General features: G+C 46.2%; 1 protein-coding gene across 1 annotated transcript in view; it reads right to left on the bottom strand.

Annotated features, from left to right (window-relative positions):
- Positions 1 to 170: 170 nt before the first annotated feature.
- LOC142995463 (LHFPL tetraspan subfamily member 6 protein) overlaps positions 171 to 19,039 on the bottom strand; it is a 44,183-nt gene continuing 25,314 nt past the window's right edge. The window contains exons 3-4 of the mRNA XM_076146542.1: positions 4,315 to 4,413; positions 171 to 1,019 (exon numbers count right to left, since the gene is read on the bottom strand). Of these exons, the coding sequence (XP_076002657.1) occupies positions 901 to 1,019; positions 4,315 to 4,413 (218 nt within the window). The 3' untranslated portion in view covers positions 171 to 900. The remainder of the gene's footprint in view (positions 1,020 to 4,314; positions 4,414 to 19,039) is intronic.

The raw sequence follows: 19,039 nt of genomic DNA, 5'->3' as shown, positions 1-19,039 counted from the left end.
AGAAAGTCAAATCCACAGCTTCGCCCGTCCTTATCCCACTCATTGATTGCAGAGGGGCTCCCGTGTGTATTGAACGCCAGCGAGCGCAAGAGGTCATGGGAAAAGCTTTTTAGGAATGCAGAGGGGAAACCTGGGAATCTGGACGGGAATAACGCTCGGAAAACGCGGGAATTTCCATAAACATTTATTTACAAAATGAAAATAATGACAAAGAATACAATGGAGAGTGAATACAAAACATGTGCTAATATGATAAAACACATTATCATACACAACTCATAGGATACCAAGGTGTTAAATAGAGAGAAGCCTTCCCAAGCTTTTTGGAATCTGTGGCGGCTGTGTGTCAGGAAACAGGCAGCCGGGGGTCGGACTGCTTTAGGATCGGGGGATTATTGCATTTGGGTTTGTGTTTAAGGCAAAAATGAGCCATGAAGAGGAGAGGAGAGGAGAGGAGAGGAGAGGAGAGGAGAGGAGATACCGACACTTCACGTAAACTTTGAAGCAATATTACTTTTCTCTTCTTACACTATCACATAAACATCAATGACCAAAGAAGAGAGAGAGAGAGAGAGAGGAAAAAGGAAAGGAGTACTCTTTTTTTAGTGTTAAGTTAAAGAGATAGTTATGTAACAATTTTACAAATAGGATTGGTCCATACACATGTAGAAGTATAGCTTTTGGGAGAGTTTTGAGTTTCTGAGTGCGTGCTGCGTTCATGAATCAGTCCCTGAAGCGTCTCGTGATGTCCAGAGCACCAGAAGGACTCAGTGTCTTTGGCGCCTGTTGTGCTGTTCTGGTGTGAGTCCACAGAGGCACAGAGAGTCGTCTCCGCTTTGTCACAACCACCTGAGGTCTTCCTGTCCCCCCCCCCCCCTGTCCCCCCGTCCCCCCCCGTCTCTAGTATGGATACTGCTTCTGCTTCTTCCCTGCGAAACAGGAGAGCCAGGTACAGAGCAGCATGGCCCCCGCTGCCCCGGCCCCTGTGCAGTAATACGCCCAGCCGATCTGGCAGGAACCTGAGGAGGAAAGCAAAGCAGACCAGGTGAGATGAGCTCCACTGTCACAGGCCTGATGCATGTCAGATGTTAGACAGGAGTGGAGGTGAGACATGAAAGATAAAATGATCTGGAGATACAAACAGAAAGGAGAGTTCTTTGTCTCAATGTAGGCAAACTCAGAGGAGCCCAAACACTGTGCATGTATTTAAAAATAATGATATCGCTGAGACACAAAGCAGCAGTGCAGCATCTAAATGCAGAAGGAGCTTCATGCTGGGAAACGTCCATCATCCTCCCAGCATGAAGCTCCTCCTTTCCACAAGATGGAGAATGTTTGGATTGTTTGTTTGACAGCTGGACATCTTCATTGTGATGTGGATCCACAGACTACAAACGGTTTTCACTCTTTGATATGTTTTTAATGTGTGTGTGTGTGTGTGTGTGTGTGTGTGTGTGTGTGTGTGTTGTAGGTAAAACAGAGGAAGCAGTGAACAGGAAGTTATGTTATTTTGATATTGGCAATCTATTCTGTAGCTCCTTCCTCAGATAGCGGAAGGAGAAGCTGATAAAGGGGCAGACTGAAGATTAGCCACCCCCCAACACTCACACACACACACACACACACACACACAGACGTGCATATCAGCGTGAGTCTGCTGGTTCTCCTCTTAGTACCACGGTGAGAAAATTGCTGTGTCCGTTCCTTAAATCCGACATTATCATGTTAGTGTCAAGAATTCCCTCTGAAGAAAAGAGAAAATGCCGCGAACTCTCCTCAAATGTCCCTCGCTCTCGTGAAAAGACCTTACATTTGCATGGCATCGTTAAAACAAACGCACCCAACATACTCTGACTTCATTTCACAAACAGAAACAAATACCTCAGCGGCACGAGGCTGCGTTTGCTCTCTGTGCAGCGTTTTGGAGGAAACCAGGGGAAGAGACGCTCCGCTTACATAAAGAGGAGCCATTAATAACCCTGAGAGGGAATTATGTGCATTAACAAGAGAAGGGCCCAATGCACGGACACACAAGCGTGCAGCTGGTAACAAATATGAGACAGATTCTGTTTCATTACAAATACTTACAACCTCATTATTCCCACATAAAAGGCGTCACATCAGCATTACTCCTCATTAAGTAGAATACTATCGACTTCATCAACATTATAGAGTATTTCCTCTACTGAAACTTCAATAACAATAATCAATATAACAACAATTATCAGGCTTATGTAAAGGGAAGTTATGAGGACAGACGATCACAGTCGCATTGTGGCACTGAACAGAACGAAAGGTTTTAACATCCAGCAGCAGGGAACAACCGCCGTCCTTTACATTCTGCTGTTTGTGAGAGGAAAAGATCAGAAAACACACTTAGATCCGGGCGTAATTGGTCACGGTGGCACGATTTGTTAATTCCAGGGGTAGTTCATAAGCAGATTGAAAGGTGTGAGGGATCTGTGGCGTCTTCCTGCTGCCTGCTGCATAATAACAGCAGGCTAATCCAACATAACCCACTTTCATGTATCTGCTGACACAGAGGTGGCGGCTCGGCTGTACCAACGCGTGAATCCACCTTTACATTCAGCACGGCACCAGGCTGCCACGTGAGGCTGAACTCCCAGGCAAAATGCAAAGTAAGATGTATATACCGACGTGGATGAAATTAATATCCGTCCGTCCTTCTGTGAATACACACACACGGCTGGATGCTCGGTGGGCTTACAGGAGGTAAAGAAGCCTCCGGAGGATTCTGACGCCCCTTTGCAAGCCCATGAATCATTTACAAGCTTGAGTAAATGGATTTACAATTGCGTAATCTGGGCCTGTTACTCTTGAGTGCACCGAGGTCGATTTATGTCAATTTCTATCTGATTATGGTGCAAACATGATGTGGACTAAACATTGATTGATGGTCTTAACTAGAGTTCACTCTCTAGTTCTTAATGAGTTTGTCCATCTTTTTAATGTGCTTTAACTCAAACCTCAAAGATTCCCAAGTTCTGACCTCCGCCTGGAAGCTGGGGACAGTGAACTGGAACAGGAAGCGTCGGTCAACAAGGCAGAACTAAACCACATGTAACGTGTGTGTCACGCTACATAAAACATGTAATGGCTCCTGTTTTAGTATCCTTCATGCTCCCTAATGTTTCATTGGATTACGCAATCAACACACTCTGCTGATCGATCAGATATTCACAAACACACAAACATACACACACACACCCCTCTCACGTTGCATCACGTTTCCTCTCTACATCGAGCGTTGGGGAGTCATGGCAACGTTCAGAGGCAGGAAGTTCAAATTCCGTGACATTCAACTTCAAAAGGAACACAGCGTAAACATTGCGGGCGACATCACAGACAAAATAATCGATACGCAGCGATGTGACCCGACCTCATCGGCACTTTGACTGATTTGAACGCGGAGAAAAGCGGATCGGACCAGCAACACTTCATCTTCATCCAAGGCCTTAGAGGAGATCCAGCAGCCCGACACACACACACACACACACACACACACACACACACACACACACACACTTTGCAGAGAATAGTTGGAGTTTTTCAGTTTTTGAACTAACACCTCCCACTTCCCTTCTCTATAGATGTCATGTTTCTGATCCTGCTCACTCTGCTGCATGTTGTCCCTGTGTGTGTTTGGACAAATTAAAAACAGCCGCTCGGTGGACTTGTAATGTAAATCAGCAGAGACAGACGTGTACCTACCATTCCTCCATTGGTTCCAGGGATCAACACTCTTCTGATTTTGACAGCTAATTAAAACGTTACCATCACACCGGCCTCCTCCTCTGTGTGCTGATCTGATATTTGGTGGTAATATGAATCCTAGGGTCGGAGGATTTGTACCAAAAGAGGAAAAGCTGGTTGATGAGCATTAACTGGAGGAGCTGCTGCAATATGAAAAGCTCCTCCACTCGCCTGAAAGCACGTTATTGTCTGTGAGACGGAGCTGATAACACCGTCTGAATACAGAGCACAGACCTGCCTCCTGCTTATTCTCTGCACATCTCACAGGTAGAAAACACAGAGAAACACAGCAACGGGAGCTTTTGTAGATTTCTTATTTTAGATCTTTTTGGGTGAACGACACAATCAAAGAGAGGCGCCTGCTGACTTTGTGAAACCTCGCCAATTTTGCCAAAAGATTGATCTATTTTGGGGATAAAAGCAGAGAATGAGAAGAGAAAGTGTGTGAAGATGAGACGCAACACGGACGCAGTGTGTGTGACACATAATGAGCGCCCCTGTGTGTGTGTGTGGGTGTGTGTGTGTGAGACAGATGTTTACCTAGCTGGAACTGGTCTGAGCTGTTGTTGCAGGTCTGTTGCACTTCCTCGCTGTCCCATCCCAGAGGGTAGAGAGCGCAGCCGGATCCTATGAGGAGACCTGGGAGAAGAGGAGAAGAAGAAGAGGAGGAAATCGGTCAAAGGTGAAGGATCAAAGTACAGGAAGGAAGAGCAGCAGGGGAAACTCTCTCTGACTAACACCCACTGGCTTTGCTCTCACCTGCAAATGCTTTAGTGAGATCCTGCCTGAGTGCATTCTCATGATTCAACGTCTTTGTACTTTTACACACACACACACACACACACACACACACACACACACACACACACACACAAACAAGCGCAGATGAGCCAGATCTAACAAACAAAAGGCACACACTTCGACACACACTTCATCTGTGTTACAAGTCAGATGATGACACGATTAATTACAGAAAGGATCTGAATGTACAACAGCTGGGTCTGGGTGGAGACACCGAGAGGCTGCAGCTGCACAGAGGAAGCAGACTGAGGGAAGCAGAGCATCGCCCCTCCACCTCCTCCAGTGTATTCTGGGTCAGGCCCGTGGTCTCCCTGTGGAGAGGTGAGCGTGATGATCACCGCCTCACTGAAGCAACATGAGCCACCTCTGATGGCTTCTTCCCTCACAGAGGAGGAGCAGTGTTTCTACTCCCAGACACCCAGCGGATTATTCTACAAAAACCCTGTCAGGATTTGATTTGTCGCTCTGACGGAGGCTCTGCTCAGCGTGATTGTTCAGTAATGAGGCAAAATAAATAAAGCATGCGTGAGTGTTTGTGTCTGCAAAAGGAAACTATGAATGTATCTCATAATGTATTCAAACTCCATTTTGTGTGGATTCTGTATCGTCCTTTGATTCGCGTTTTAATTAAAATGATAAAGAAAGACAATGAGGCGCCGCTCTGTGATAGAGCGACGTGTGTAACCTCACTGCAGCGGCGCTTTATCATCCGCTCCCAGCTCGCTCTGACCTCCTCCATCACTCCTACCTGTGCTCCCTTTGAACAATTTGATTTTTTGCTTTTTATTGCCAAAACAAAGCAAAGCAGCTCTGCGCCTGCAGCTCATAAACGGGGCTGCAAATGAACGAGGCAGAGATGCAAACAGCTTCGCACAGAGGCAATAGCAGAGAAAGTGAGCAGCGTTCTCCAGTACGCAATAATTACTGTAAAACCCTTAAGGGACTGCTTTATGTCAGTGATTAAAGAGACTTATGCCGGCACTCAGAGCCTCACGTGGAGACGAGAGTGAAGTCGAGTCCAGGTCGAGACATTAAGGATTAATATCTACAATATTTGCCTGCAGCCGGGTCTTGACAAGTTCCCTCTCTGGATGCCAGGGCCCCGTCTCTTAAAGTGACCCCCTGGGAGCCCTGCTAGGTGGCTTTGCTATCACATTAGCTTAATCCCTTCTGATGTGTCTGCCCTGCTATCAGTTTTGGGGAACGTGTGGATGGCAGCAGAGGACGGGAAAGCAGGGGATTGCTGCGACTTCCAGCCTGATTACCGCCACCTCATTACATCTAGGCCAGATAACAAGCGGGAATTAATCCACGTGCTAACACAGACGGGTTCCACAAACTGGCCAACATCTGCGAGAGAGACATCTGTGTCTTCTCGCGGACGTGACAGAAAGGACGGCGAATGTCATCAGCTCAGGTTCAGGGGAGAAAATAGACTTTCTGTTTATGGCATCCGTGGTAGGAAATCAATTGGGTGAAAGTCTGGTGTTTGGATGAGAATGCAAGGATGTATAGAGGCTGCGGCCAAGTCGGTGTCATTACGGCAAAGGATCAGAGAGGATCCAGGGAGTTTCATGTGCAAATAGCTCCCAACAGGGTCTCTTCCTCTTCCTCAGAGCCTGAACGGAGATACAGACGAGTTTCCTCAGACCTTAAATGGAGACCTTCCATTGAGATGTACAGCTTAAGCACACCGGCGTTTGATGTGAATCCCCGAACTCAAAGACACAGCGACGCCTGATTAACATCGAGCCCCATTATACAGACGGCAAAGATGCATTTATGAACACGCAGTCATTAAAACATCCCCAGTTATTGAATGCGATGTGATTAAAATTTGTCGGAGTAAAGACTGAGACATTCCAGGGCGATAATGAAGTCAAGATTAATATTTAACACAATCACAAATTCTCTTTTAAGTGAAATGCTGAGATATAGCAGAACGGCAATCAGGTTTAAAAGCAGAATGTGACTTTGTTTCCACGGAGACATTGTGAGTCTGTGGGAGCCAAACTGGATTTCTGACAAAGACACACACAAATGGACAAAACCGTGCCAGACCGGCGAGTGTGAAGCTGAGGGAAGAGCGGAGGAGCTGCATAGTTTCCACGTGGGGTCAGATGATGACAGCCAACACTGACAATGTGAGCCTGCAGGCAGGGAGGAACGGCATGGCCACAACAAAGAGCCCCATTATGTAACCAGCACAGCATCAAAGGCTCCTTAAACACCACGTTTTGGGGTTTAGACTCTGGGAAAAACACCCAGAGAGTCGCCGCTTCTTCACGTTTTCGGAGTCGAATCGCTCACGTGATGAGTCGTGTTTTGGGTCAAATCCTAGTTCTTCTTATAAATGAAATCAACGCCAACAATTTGATTTCATTTTTCCTTCCCGTCATCCTCCACCACTGAGATTAAAGCTCGATCTCACAGCAGCCATGACAACAATGCCTCATTAATGACTCAGTGGGGCTGAATCATCACTGTTATCCTGAGATAAAAGGCCTGCAGTGTGTCCATGCTCTGCTCCTCCCTCAGCATATAAACCGACCTGTAGCATCGCTCCAACAGCTAATTTTAGCATTTAGCTGCGTCATGTTAGCAACAGCTCAAACACTACCTGGACTGACCTGAACACAACCACAATACTTCTTTTATTAACCGTATTCTTTCATTACTACATGATTTTGACTATTTGTGTTGCTAGTGCGCTAGTTGGTTTAAGCTAGTAGCCTAACTAAGGGAGATATTTAACAAACACAAACACAAAATCCATTCTCATACATATACATTTAAAAAAAACTTCTATTTGTTCGATTGATCTTTTCTGGGACGGATAATTCCATGAAATCCCCTCCTACACACTCACTATGAGAGGAAGGGGGGAGAGGGGGTGGGAGAGAGAGAGAGAGAGAGAGAGGGGAGAGAGAGAGAGAGAGAGAGAGAGAGAGAGAGAGAGTGAATGTTGTCATGGCTGCTGTTGTAAACCGACTCTTTCTCTCTTTCCGTCCTCTTCTTCATTCCCTCTGCTGACACTTTGGTGCCTCGTCCCCTCATAGCAGCACTGGAGGAAGAAGTACTTAATTAAGCTCTGACGTTCTGCCATTTTCTCATGGATTTCTTTGAGACGTTGGAAAAACTTCAAAATCAAAGTCCCTGATACTTTGAGATGCAGAGTTCAACCAAACGCTCCTCCTCTGTGTGTGTGTGTGTGTGTGTCATTAAGTGGCTGGTTGATGAACACAGTGGGACTTTCCAGCATTTTCTGCCTTATGTAACATGTTTTTCTCCCGTTCCATATATCATCGCGTCACGCCCCAAAATGACTCTGGAGGCCCCCTGGTGGGTTCAGGCTCAAGGCTGAGGACCGCCGGCCCCAATCACAACCGCCGAATGAAATATTCCTGAGATAAGACGACATATAATACCATGAAACTTTAATAGTCCTCATGGGGAAAATTGGTTTGCTGCAGCAGAAAACAGTAAAAACAGCGGCGGGAAACAAAATGCTAATATGAGCGTAGCAGTGAAGGAAACATAAACACACACAGGCAACACTTTCAATTCCTGAGTATATTATTCACGGGGGAAGCATGAGGGGAAATATTGATTACAACACGACTGGGCTCAAACAAAAAGGAACACGCTTCATGCAAACAGACAGACGCATGAAGAAGAAGTCGTGAGTTTCAGCATTGTGACATCGACTCTAAATTCTTCATCACTCTCAGTGGAGGTGACGAGCTCAGTTCTGACTGTTTGGTGACTTTATGATCAACTTCATCCAGCAGCTCATGACTGGATCAACATGAGGCCAGATCACGCCAAGAGAGAAGACGCCACTCTGCAGCTTTACACAAACTTCAGGACAAAATTGAGCAGCTGACATAACAAGCAACTCTACGTTGGTTAAAAAAAGAGATTTGTGAAGATCCAAATTTAGGTGTCTATTTTCAAACTTTTGCAGTGCTTGAAGTTCCAAAAAACAGCAACAACAACTTCTATCTCCTGCTGTGCACACTGAGTGAAAACAGGAGGTCATGTTTAGATATTGTCTCTCTAAGCCTGGCCCCATCCTGAAAAGCCTCTTTTGTTTTGATTGGACAGCTGTGTTGACCTGAGCTGGCAACACCCACACACACCCACACACAAACACACACACAGCAGATGTTTGGTTGCTCCTTCGTGGTCACATTTTCCTCAGCAGCCCTTTCCTCCTCAGGTCAATCGTTTGAGCGATCAGGAAATGTTCTTTTCTTTTCGGGTTAGTCTGTTTGTTTACCTTGCTGCTCTCTGGCAACAACGCCTGTTTGTAGACCCTCAGCCCATTTCGGAGTCCTGTTTCCTGTTGCTATGGCAGCCACCTGAGCGATAGAGGGCTGATAGAGGGCTGATAGAGGCGGTGGGGCGAGAGGGGAAGGAATCCATAAGACGATGCCAGACAACTTCTTCACGGATCGAGTTTCAATTGATCTACATGCGTCCGTTATCAGAATGACTTCCTCAGGTCTCTAATGGCTTCTTTGAAAGGCCGTTTTATAATCTTGGAAAGGCTTCAGTGAAATGAACTGAACTAAATACAATCAGCCCTTTATCAGTTTCCAATCCATAAGATGTGGCCTAATATAGTGATCTCTTTACTGCGTCCCCTTGCCTCAGATTTCATCATGGCTCAAATCTGGACTTTATTCCTTTAAAGGCTCAGAGAAAAGGGCTCCATTCCGCCAGAGCCGCTTTATTGTTCCCCCGGCTTTTTCTGTCCCTTTTTACCTGAATAACAAACTAGCCCCTTGCCATACCCCCCTCCACATTCTCCGATTTGGGGAGAGCTGATTCCTTTTGTCAAGGCTTCCTGCTCTCTGTCAAGTACCAAAGAATTTCCTTACCCTCCTCCATGCCCCGAGACAATACCATTCAAGGTTATCATTGAAAAGGCCAAAAAGGACGGAGGAAAAAAAAGGCTGCGGCTAAGCTGGAGGGAAATTTGGTGGCCAGGGAATTGGAGCTGCGATGTGCCTGAATGGCTTTGGCTTAATGTGAGACATTCCCTTTTGGGATGTAGGTAGCAGCCTTAGCGGAGAGGGGAATGTAAGAGCAAACACACCTGGGAAGGCAGGACGGCACAATGACTAAATACCCGCTCTGTAGGTTCTGCAACCTAATTCAGTTTTAAAACGGTACTTTGTCAAATTATGCCGGAATTGCCAGAAGATTCCATTAATATGTAAAGGATATCTCTTACATTGCATCCATTGAGTCTGCTAAGATTGGTTAAAGCTAGTTTGGCAAAGAATTAGGGGTTGTACAAACTGGATCAAAGGTTCTCAGAGGTCCCCAACTGGACACCCTAAGGTCTCGTAGACTCAACATGGGATGATGATGACCACAAGAGCTTAATTTCACATCATTCGGGACAGGAATTACAAATAATTGATTCAGTTTCCATATCCTGCTTGGCCATTTAACATTATTGTAGAGTTTGAGAGTTATTAATCAATTAAATACAAAACCGAAAGACTTAACAAGAGTACGCCAGAACGATTGCCGAGAAAACAATGCCGTGCAAACTTCCCTTTCCTCAACTCCCGACTCCCCTTTGAGAACTTTAATCAGAGGAAGCTGCGGTGCCATATTGTCATTTTAACCTGAGGAATGCAACATGACTCTGTCATCGCACTGATCTCTGCGTGTGAAGACACGTTCCCGCTCTCTCCTTCGTGTTTCTGTCTCTGGAGGCGTAGATGCACGTTAACATGTACGCCCGCTTCTCTCTGATGACGCTTTGATTCTGTCGTTCGAGTTTGGATCAACAAGGAGTCGTTTCTGTTTCACCCAGCGTATTCCCAGAGAAAAGCTTGTTGTTTTCGTGGGCATGAGAAGTGGATGTGGAAGATACGGCAGCTGGGAGACGTATAGGATGAGCTCGCTGCAGAAGAGGGAGAGGAGAATTTAAAGGGAATATGTGATGTGCATGGTGGCGCATATGAATACAGGCTGGCATTCAAGCATCACTCTGTTCATTCATCGACTCTTCTTCTACACATTTCTGATGCTTTTACATATTAATGGCCTTCGTCATGTTGTGTTGTGGTGTTTCTGAGCGGCACATCCATGAATCATCCAAGGGACAAGCTCAAGTTTGATTTGTTTGGTTGAATGACTTATTTCATCAGAACGTTCCACAGTTCTGAATGTAGGAACAGATAATAAAGCAAACATGCAGAGGAGCTGTGAGTCATGGGTCCATATTTCTGTGGTCTGAAGAAAAGTAGTCTGTATTAATATGTAAATAAATCTACATATTAACACAGACCGTAAATAGTTACAGTAAATGTAAAACACTACTGTATCACTGTATTCTATATCTGAAACAAGTCGTCTGCTAGTTGATTAGTCAGTCAACAGATCAATCAATGACAACTTTAACAATTCTTCTTTTTTGTGTATCAACAACTTTTAGGGTTTAGCTCAAGGCGTTTAGTCATTGGGAGTCCAGTTTGTGTTTAACTGTGACCACAATTATCAATAATCACGCTTTAGTGAGTCCAAATATTGCTGTTCCTAACCATTTACCACATGTTTCTAATCCATAACACACAGCTAAAGAGGTTTCATGTTAGATGTACTTTGTTGAGCATTGAAGTCTTTTGTTTTATAAATGTTATTTTCACGAGCAGGGGTTGGCATTCTACTTTGTTGCCATGAGAGACATTTCCTGTCCTGGCTGCCACTGGCTCCATCGCTCCCTCCACTCATCAGTCGTCGGCGGCGGCTGTGGGCAGGAGGAGCAGCTTGTGTTTTATTGATCTGTTTCACTGCTTTTTCCACAGGCATTTTATCAAGAGCAGGCTTATCTAATCACACCACTCGTTTGTCGCACAGTTTCCGACTACAACTGGTAATTTATAAACACACTAATTACAAGAGCAAAATGAACTGTTGGATCATTAAGCAGTGCGCGTGTATTAAGCAGAGGAGGAGGAGGAGGAGGAGGAGGAGGAGGAGGAGGGCTTCAGTTTACAGCACAGCGTACTGTAGTAAACAAGCAGCAGCTGAATGTGGGCCGAACTGCAGGCCCAGAGAACATTTTCTGAATGTGAGGAGGAAACGGACACAGATACTCTCTGTGCGTCTCGGTGTCTCCAGCCAGAGACCCACGCCTGCCTGCGACCTCCGCCATGTCCTCAGTCACGTCCTCGCCCATCTCATATTGCAAATCGAGGATTCAGAGTTCCCCCCACAACCGTTCAAGTTCGGAGAGAAGCCAAATAAGAGGGAGAAGAGACAAAGGGAAGAATGCAGGAGCGTCCCAGAGATTCCTTCAGCCAACATGTTTCACCTTCTGCTTCAGCCCAGACACTGTACTCACTCCCGTGTCAAAAGTACAGCAGGAATCTAAAGTATGGAGACACAATGAGTTGAGGGAATGTGGAGGAAAAACCTCATCGTGCCGACACAATCACCCGACTGTTACCCAGCCGACGTGTCATTTGCTCCGGTGCTGGTTCACTGAGTTAGAAGGAAGAATCCCATTTGCAGTTTCTTGTAGTATTTTACTGGTTTAACATCTATGTGAAGAATGGACGGGTCCACTTTTAATACTTTTACTTACAATACTTCTAATAGTATAATACGTTTTACTGACACTACCTTTTTTGTTACTTTCCCTTCTCAGCTCTTGAACATTGTCAAAGTTGCCTGATGATACATTTTCACCCAGTGTGCACAGTGGCGCTGCGGCAGGCGCCAGATGAAGTGGATCAAGTTGAATTTAAGCATTGTAAAGGATTCAAAATCGACCCCTTGGATAAAAATGAGAATATGGAGAAGAAGGAGTATTTCTGTCAATGATCTGGTTCAAGAAGTCAAAGAGTGCAAACTGAATAAGAATATTCGTCTCCTGTAAGAATAGTGGATACAGTAAGAGATTCTCCCCAAATAAAACATCCACACGTTACTGCAGTCTGGAATTTCAATGAAAGTGAAGCTGTGAGAGTGAAGTTGGGGGGGATAGAAATATGTGACTGTGAGGAGAAAAAAGGGTTAGAAAATCCTCCTCAGGGCTGGATTCACTTTATAAGGGCCAACAAGTGCTGCTCCTCTAAGTGGGTCAAGCCCCCTCCCCTCTCTCCCTCTCCCCTCTCCCCGTCGGAGCGGTGTGACTGTGGGCCACATCTCCAGAAGTGAGCCTACCTCCAGCGACGCACCGCTGCCTTAATTACCCTGCATGATGAGGTGTAAACGTGTAAACACCTGGTAGGGCCAAGGAGAGGTAAAGACACAGCAAACTAAGCTTTAATCAGCCTCTCAATCGCATGCAAATACACAATGAAACTTTTAGTATCCTCCGCACAGACTCTGGCACACATCAAACAGGCCTGTCTGACAGTACTGGGGCTCATCATGTGAGCTGCTCCACGCCGCCAACACAAAGAAGACTCCTTTCAAAAAGACAATGCTGCGCTTGAGGGATTGAGGAAGAAGCGGACGGACTCCCACTGCCAAATGTACAAAGTGCTCCATCGCCTGTGTTTTAAGTGCCTCCCAGCTTTCTCCTCAGATGGAAACCACGCAGGCTTCTGACCTTGGGGACGGAATTATAAGCAGCCTTCCTTAACATGGGAACGTCCAGCATTCAGATAATGAATGTGTGTCAGTTTTTGCTCCCAGAATTCAAAGGGACACGAGGGACATTACACAATCCTGGAGGCATGCAGAAGAGCAGAAGAGCAGAATGGAAGTAGCTGTACTGCATATGTTTGAATCCATCAGGGCATATAATGAATTCTGTAGAACATATAGCCAAACACAGTATGGAAATAGTTCTTAACACTGAGTTGTAAAGTGAATTTCCTGCACAAACAGCAGCGGACACACTGTGTAGACGGATGGATGGATGTGTAGGTGGGAGTGTCCCTCCTCTTTCATCAGGCTGGGTTATCTGGGATATCTGAGAGCCCTTGAGGAAGAGCAGAATGGCGGAAATGAGGACACATTGTGAAACGTGTCAAATAATCTTTAAGCGACACAATGGAGCGGCGGCGGCGCCGAGGCCGAGCTCAGGTTCAGAGCCGCTCTGTGCTCAGCTTGACATTCTCCATGATATGAAGTTGGTATTGTGGTACTTCATAATCATAAAATCTTTGGTTTATCTTATCCGCTCGGGCATGAAAAGCTATTTCTGGCTTGAAGAGGCAGAAATAGCTTCATGTGTGAGGATTTAGAGTTTAGCTAGCTCGTTCCTTTTGTTGCCGTTCCATATCTGACAGGCGGCTGAGTGGAAAAACAGTGCTGAGGCGAATTGAGGCGCCGCGTTCGCTATTATATGGAGATAAATGAGTGATGAAGCCGCCACCGCCTCCTGGTGACGACTCGTCTTCTTAACAATGCTGTTAGCGAGCGCCGGTAATAAACTCAGATCAGGAGTGAGCAGCACCGCATCCTTATGCTGATTGTGTGGAAAAGAAACATGGAAGCGTTTGTTTAGTTCAGCGCGGTGATAAAAATGTCCGTCCCGGTAAAATATGATGAAATATGCAGAACGCCCGGAGCTCCTTTTCCCCCCAAACCAGCGTTTATTCTCCCCTCCCGGTCCGGGCGTCGGGCTAAATGTGATGACTTTGTTGTTGTTGTTGACAGGCGTATTCATTAAATCTTCATCTTGATGAAGAGTGCGCACTTTTGTCAGTTAAGCCCGAAGCCATCTAAGTCAAGAAATGATTAGAGTAAAGAAATGAAATCAGCAGGATGCTTGTGTACGCAGAGACATTAGGAGCCGGCGGCTGAACGCTACCAGGTGGGCTGTTATGATTCCAAGGAAAATGGGACAGTTTATGTGCGTAATTACAGGCAGCAGCACAATATTAACACCACAAAGGGAAAACATTCATTACATTTAACATCCTGCATTTAAAACTCTGCGAGGATTAATCTGGATATAATTACGGCTCTGTTAATCTCCTACATTTCAATTTCCACTTCTCATTTCCTTTCATTCTGATCAAACCAAACAGGTGATGGTTGGACAGATTTCCACTTTTTGTATTTGGGATTCCAGAGCTCTGATTTGAATCCTTTAAAGCTTTCATGTGCACTAAACACTTTCAGCATGTTTGCACACAATCAGCATTTGTCCTTTTGTGCGGTTAAAGCTAACAATGCCACACAGCTGCACACATGCGGTCAATCTAAAGGAGAATCTGCAGGTGGCGTCCAATCAAGTTGTTTGCGTGCCTGCGTATGCTCTCTGGGCGATCTGTGGGCGTGTTGAGAGAGTTTCAACTGACAAAAGCAACTATTTAAAATCTTTAAACCTCTTTTCTACAACACATCCAGTGATTACAACAGTAAAATGTTTAATATTCCTCTCTGAAATGCTTTAAGGTCCTTCTGTGTCCATTTTCTAAAAAGCTGAACAATAGAGCATTCATGCAGCAAAATGTGTTTCTAATAAGGAACAACCGACTTTTTATTTTTTACGATACTGCAGAAACTTCTATGACACAGAAACATGTGGCTTCACTCAGGGCTGTAGGCGTTCACGTCCACGGGAGGCGGCGGGCGGCATGAATCCACAGATTATAGCAGGGGGAGCGAGGACGAGTGGAAATCGATAACGTCCCCGAGCCCTCGAAAAAAACGACCCGGCTGAAAAACATCAGGGAGGGAAATCAGATGCAATCAGGTGGGGGAACGAGCGGAAACGACCTGCGTTCAGCACCGGCGCTCCTGCCGACTAATCAGGCCGGTTAGAGATGGAATTCCTGGGTAAATCATTCATAACACAACGCCTACTTACTGCCTGGGCTCAGTGTGAAGTAGGAGACTCCTGTTCATTAGGATTCATTAGCACTGGAGGTAAACGAGCAAATATAACAAAGTCCTGCATCCGAAATGATTATTATTCTATTGTAATATGGATAATTTTACATATCTCTAGTGAAGATTACCAGGATTCAATGGTGTGTAAGGGTGAGGTTTGGTTGCTTAACTAGGAAATAAAGCTCCCGGAGCGTTCTTTAGCTCCTTGTCGGGTCACAAACTGCTGAGTGGAGGTTGGGAAAGACACAGCAGCTTCCAAATACTTTACTTCAAAGTTTATCGGAGCTCTGATTTCCTCGGAACACGAGGCAGAAGCTGAGAAGCGAGGAGCGACTCTTTATCGGAGACGTTAGACGATAGCTCGGCCCCTGGGGAGACGCAGATCAACGCAGGGGGAAGATATGTTGTTGAAATCAAAGTATTCAAAAGCTCCGAGTATCCAAACATCCTCCTCCTCCTCTGTTCACCAGGACAGTTCAAATATTAGACGAGACGTGCATCCAAACACGCGGAGAAACCAGACGCCCCCACAATAAATATAATTTCCACAGGATTAGTAAATATCATCAGGAGACCTGCGAGTTCAGCCTGCAGTCATTTCTACTCCGGTGACAAACTCTGCAAACATGTGTGGGATTAGAATTGCCAACAATCCTCCGCAATTATACAAATCACTCCCCTCCTGCAGGTCATATTAGCTCAGCGCAAACACTCCCCACACAGAGCGGCATCAGTATTCAGCAGAACGAGCCGCTCTTACAGAACCCGAAAGATGGAACTCAGGTTTGCAGCGCCGACGGTAAATCAAGGCTCCACACGGTGAGACAGTGAGGCGGTGAGCAGTGAGACTTTCCTCTACCAGAATGCTACTTTATTTCATGTGTGCGCTAGCGGTGGTGAAGCTGATGATGTTCACGGAGGGTCCTGCTACGTTCTCGCTCCTCTCTGATCCACAAAGGCTCCTTTCACTGCCAGAGGAGCTCATCCTGGACACATCTGCTGAGTGAATCGATGCCAGTGTTCGGCCTCGGGGCTGCGGGAGGAGGACGAACGCGGCGCTAAATTAAGACGGCATCCTCTAAAAAGTCTCCAAAATTAAAGGTCAGGTCTTGTGTGGAGTCGTTCCTTAAGGAGGGAATTTAGCCTCTTTAAAGAATGTTGACCTATAACACAGAATTATCTACAAGAAGCTCTTTCTTTCTCTCTTCCCTTCTTTCTTTCTACGTCTCCCTGCGTGTCGCTGCAGTGTTGGAGTTTCAGTCCGCCGCACGCTGATGACTTCGGCACGGTTACGCTTCTTCTTGGCGGTGACAGAACGCTCTGCCCGGGTCTGTTGAGAATGTACCACAGGACATTTGGCGGCCAGTCAGCCTGATTGATTGAACCATAAAGAGTTTGTCCGTGGGGCTAACAGGACTCGGATAAAAGATTAGGAGTGTGTTGAGTCTTGATTAATGCTGGGTGATATAACCTCTGGCCAGTGGTGCTGAGAGATTTATATAAACAAGGTCTCGGCGGAGGAGTAAACTCACGCCGGGTCGCAGAGAAATGGGAGGATTGGGCGAATTGGGCGGCCGAAACGAGCCGAGGATCCCCAGGACGCGGGCTAACAAGTCCTTAATGAGACAAACAAGTATATGAAGTGACGGATGAAGTAGGACGGAGACTGGAGGAGACGAGATCGCAAGGGCGGCAGCGGGCGAGGCCTCGTTTCATTTTAGTTCATTTTGCTAAATCAGAAAGTGATGAGAGAGAGAAATTTATACAGCCGGACCTGTTTGGTGTAGAGCCCCGCCCCCTTTTGGACTGAGGCGGTCTGATTAGTATTCAGTGAATTCATTAAGACACAATCGCTGGTGTCTGGGAACATGGGAGCGCTTGATGGAGGGGAGGTTGAGTTCAGCCCACTAGAACGACTTCCCATCCCCCCCAACGATGAAGGTCAGCGCGTCCTCTCTCTCTCCCTCTCTCTCCCTCTCTCTATCTCTCTCTGCAACCCATCTGATGACTGCAGGCGGCTGGAGCTTCACAGTTAAGATCTTTATTCCCACACGCTGCCTCTTGAGCCTGGGAGCTCTGAACATATAGAGATTTAACTCTCATTGTTTTTCCGCTTTCTGCCTATTTTTATCCACACATTCCTTCATTTTTCTCTACAGGAAGAACTCAGGCTGATTTTATCTCCTCTCACACACACACACACACATAGTCTGAAGTTTTGCAGTCTGCAGATCTGAAGATTCGGCTTTCCACCGGAGCTTATAGTGAAAATGCAAACAAGCTCATGATCACGCCCCACAGGTCCTCAAACTTACACCAAATAAGTGACCTAAACTACTTAAGAAACCCTTAATTCCTACACTAATGAGCTCTACATGTAGATTCAGCTGTGACATTCAAATTCATCGTCCTCAGGTAAATGTCAGACGACTCCAGGCCGAGCGGTCCTGGTTCTGCCATTAACCTGGTTGGTCCAAAATCTGCTTAAATTCAGCGTTTAATGAAGAATGAGACAAACAAAGTGCTGTGGTCTGCAGCTGATGAAGAGCAGATTGACGACCTTCATCACGGAGGTAGTTAGGATGCAAAGCTACACTCTGTGATGGAGGAAAAGGTAAATTTGACTTTTTTTCTGGCTCCGCTCTCCCCAGAGGCCACTGAGCACAATTCATCAACCGGAGAGCCGAGTAAGAGTGTGTGTTGTTGTGTTGTGCTATGTGTGTGTGTGTTGTTGTGTTGTGCTGTAATATAGTGTTTCTCCTTGTAAGCCATAAAAAAATATAAATGAGATCAGACATTCTTTTGCCCCCGCAGAGCATCCATTCCTCAAAAGTTCCACCTCCTCCTCCTCCTCCTCCTCCTGCACCACCCAGACCTTTAGAATCAATGTCGAGTGAGCGGCAGTGAGCCAGAGGGGGGGAGGGAGGACAACAAGGAGCGAGCGAGCGAGAGAAAGAGGAGAGAGGAGAGAGGAGAGTCCTGTGGCTGCTCCGGCGGGGTTTGCTTTGCCCGTCCACTGATGGATCATTCCTCAGGGAAGCACTTACACACTTCAGCCAGTTTAATAAAAAACAACCCCCAAAAAAAGCTGTCCTGCATGAAAGCGTTAGGATAATAAATCACAGCCAAGCAGGAAGGCTCACGTGCAGCACGGGCGCGGCGCTCTAATAGAGTTTGTCTCGGCTCTCTGCTGACTGCCGAGCTGTCAATCCCTCTTTCATCCCACAACTTTCCTCCCACTTCTGGGACCAAACACACACAATCTCTCCATCATCCCCTACCTGCCTGCATCCTGCCTGCCTGCCTCCTCTTCCTCCTCCTCCTCCCAAAATAACCAGAGAATTATTAAAGAGTTAAATCAGAGACAAAAGCGCTTACCCTGGGCTTAATATCGCAATTTACGTCTCTTCGTTTCGCCTCAAGTGGTCTCTTGATGGCTGAGGAGAGATCATTAACTCACGCCAATTTAAGGTGTTCACAGTAAAACTAATTACCAATAAAAGAAGAGCAGAAGCAGAATAATATGGAAAGATGTTCCGCCCGTCCACAGCCAACGTCCCCGGGAGAAATCTGTGCCGTATCCCCGGGCCTTTTTCTGTTTCCCTGCACCGCCACAAACGAGGAAGATGAGACTTTGATCGTT

Source organism: Genypterus blacodes, unplaced genomic scaffold (genome assembly GCF_046128005.1).
Source record: "Genypterus blacodes isolate CSIRO-AG114 ecotype Tasmania unplaced genomic scaffold, CSIRO-AGI_Gbla_v1 ptg000032l_1, whole genome shotgun sequence".
NCBI lineage: Eukaryota > Metazoa > Chordata > Actinopteri > Ophidiiformes > Ophidiidae > Genypterus > Genypterus blacodes.
This window is presented reverse-complemented; position numbering and strand designations above follow the sequence as displayed.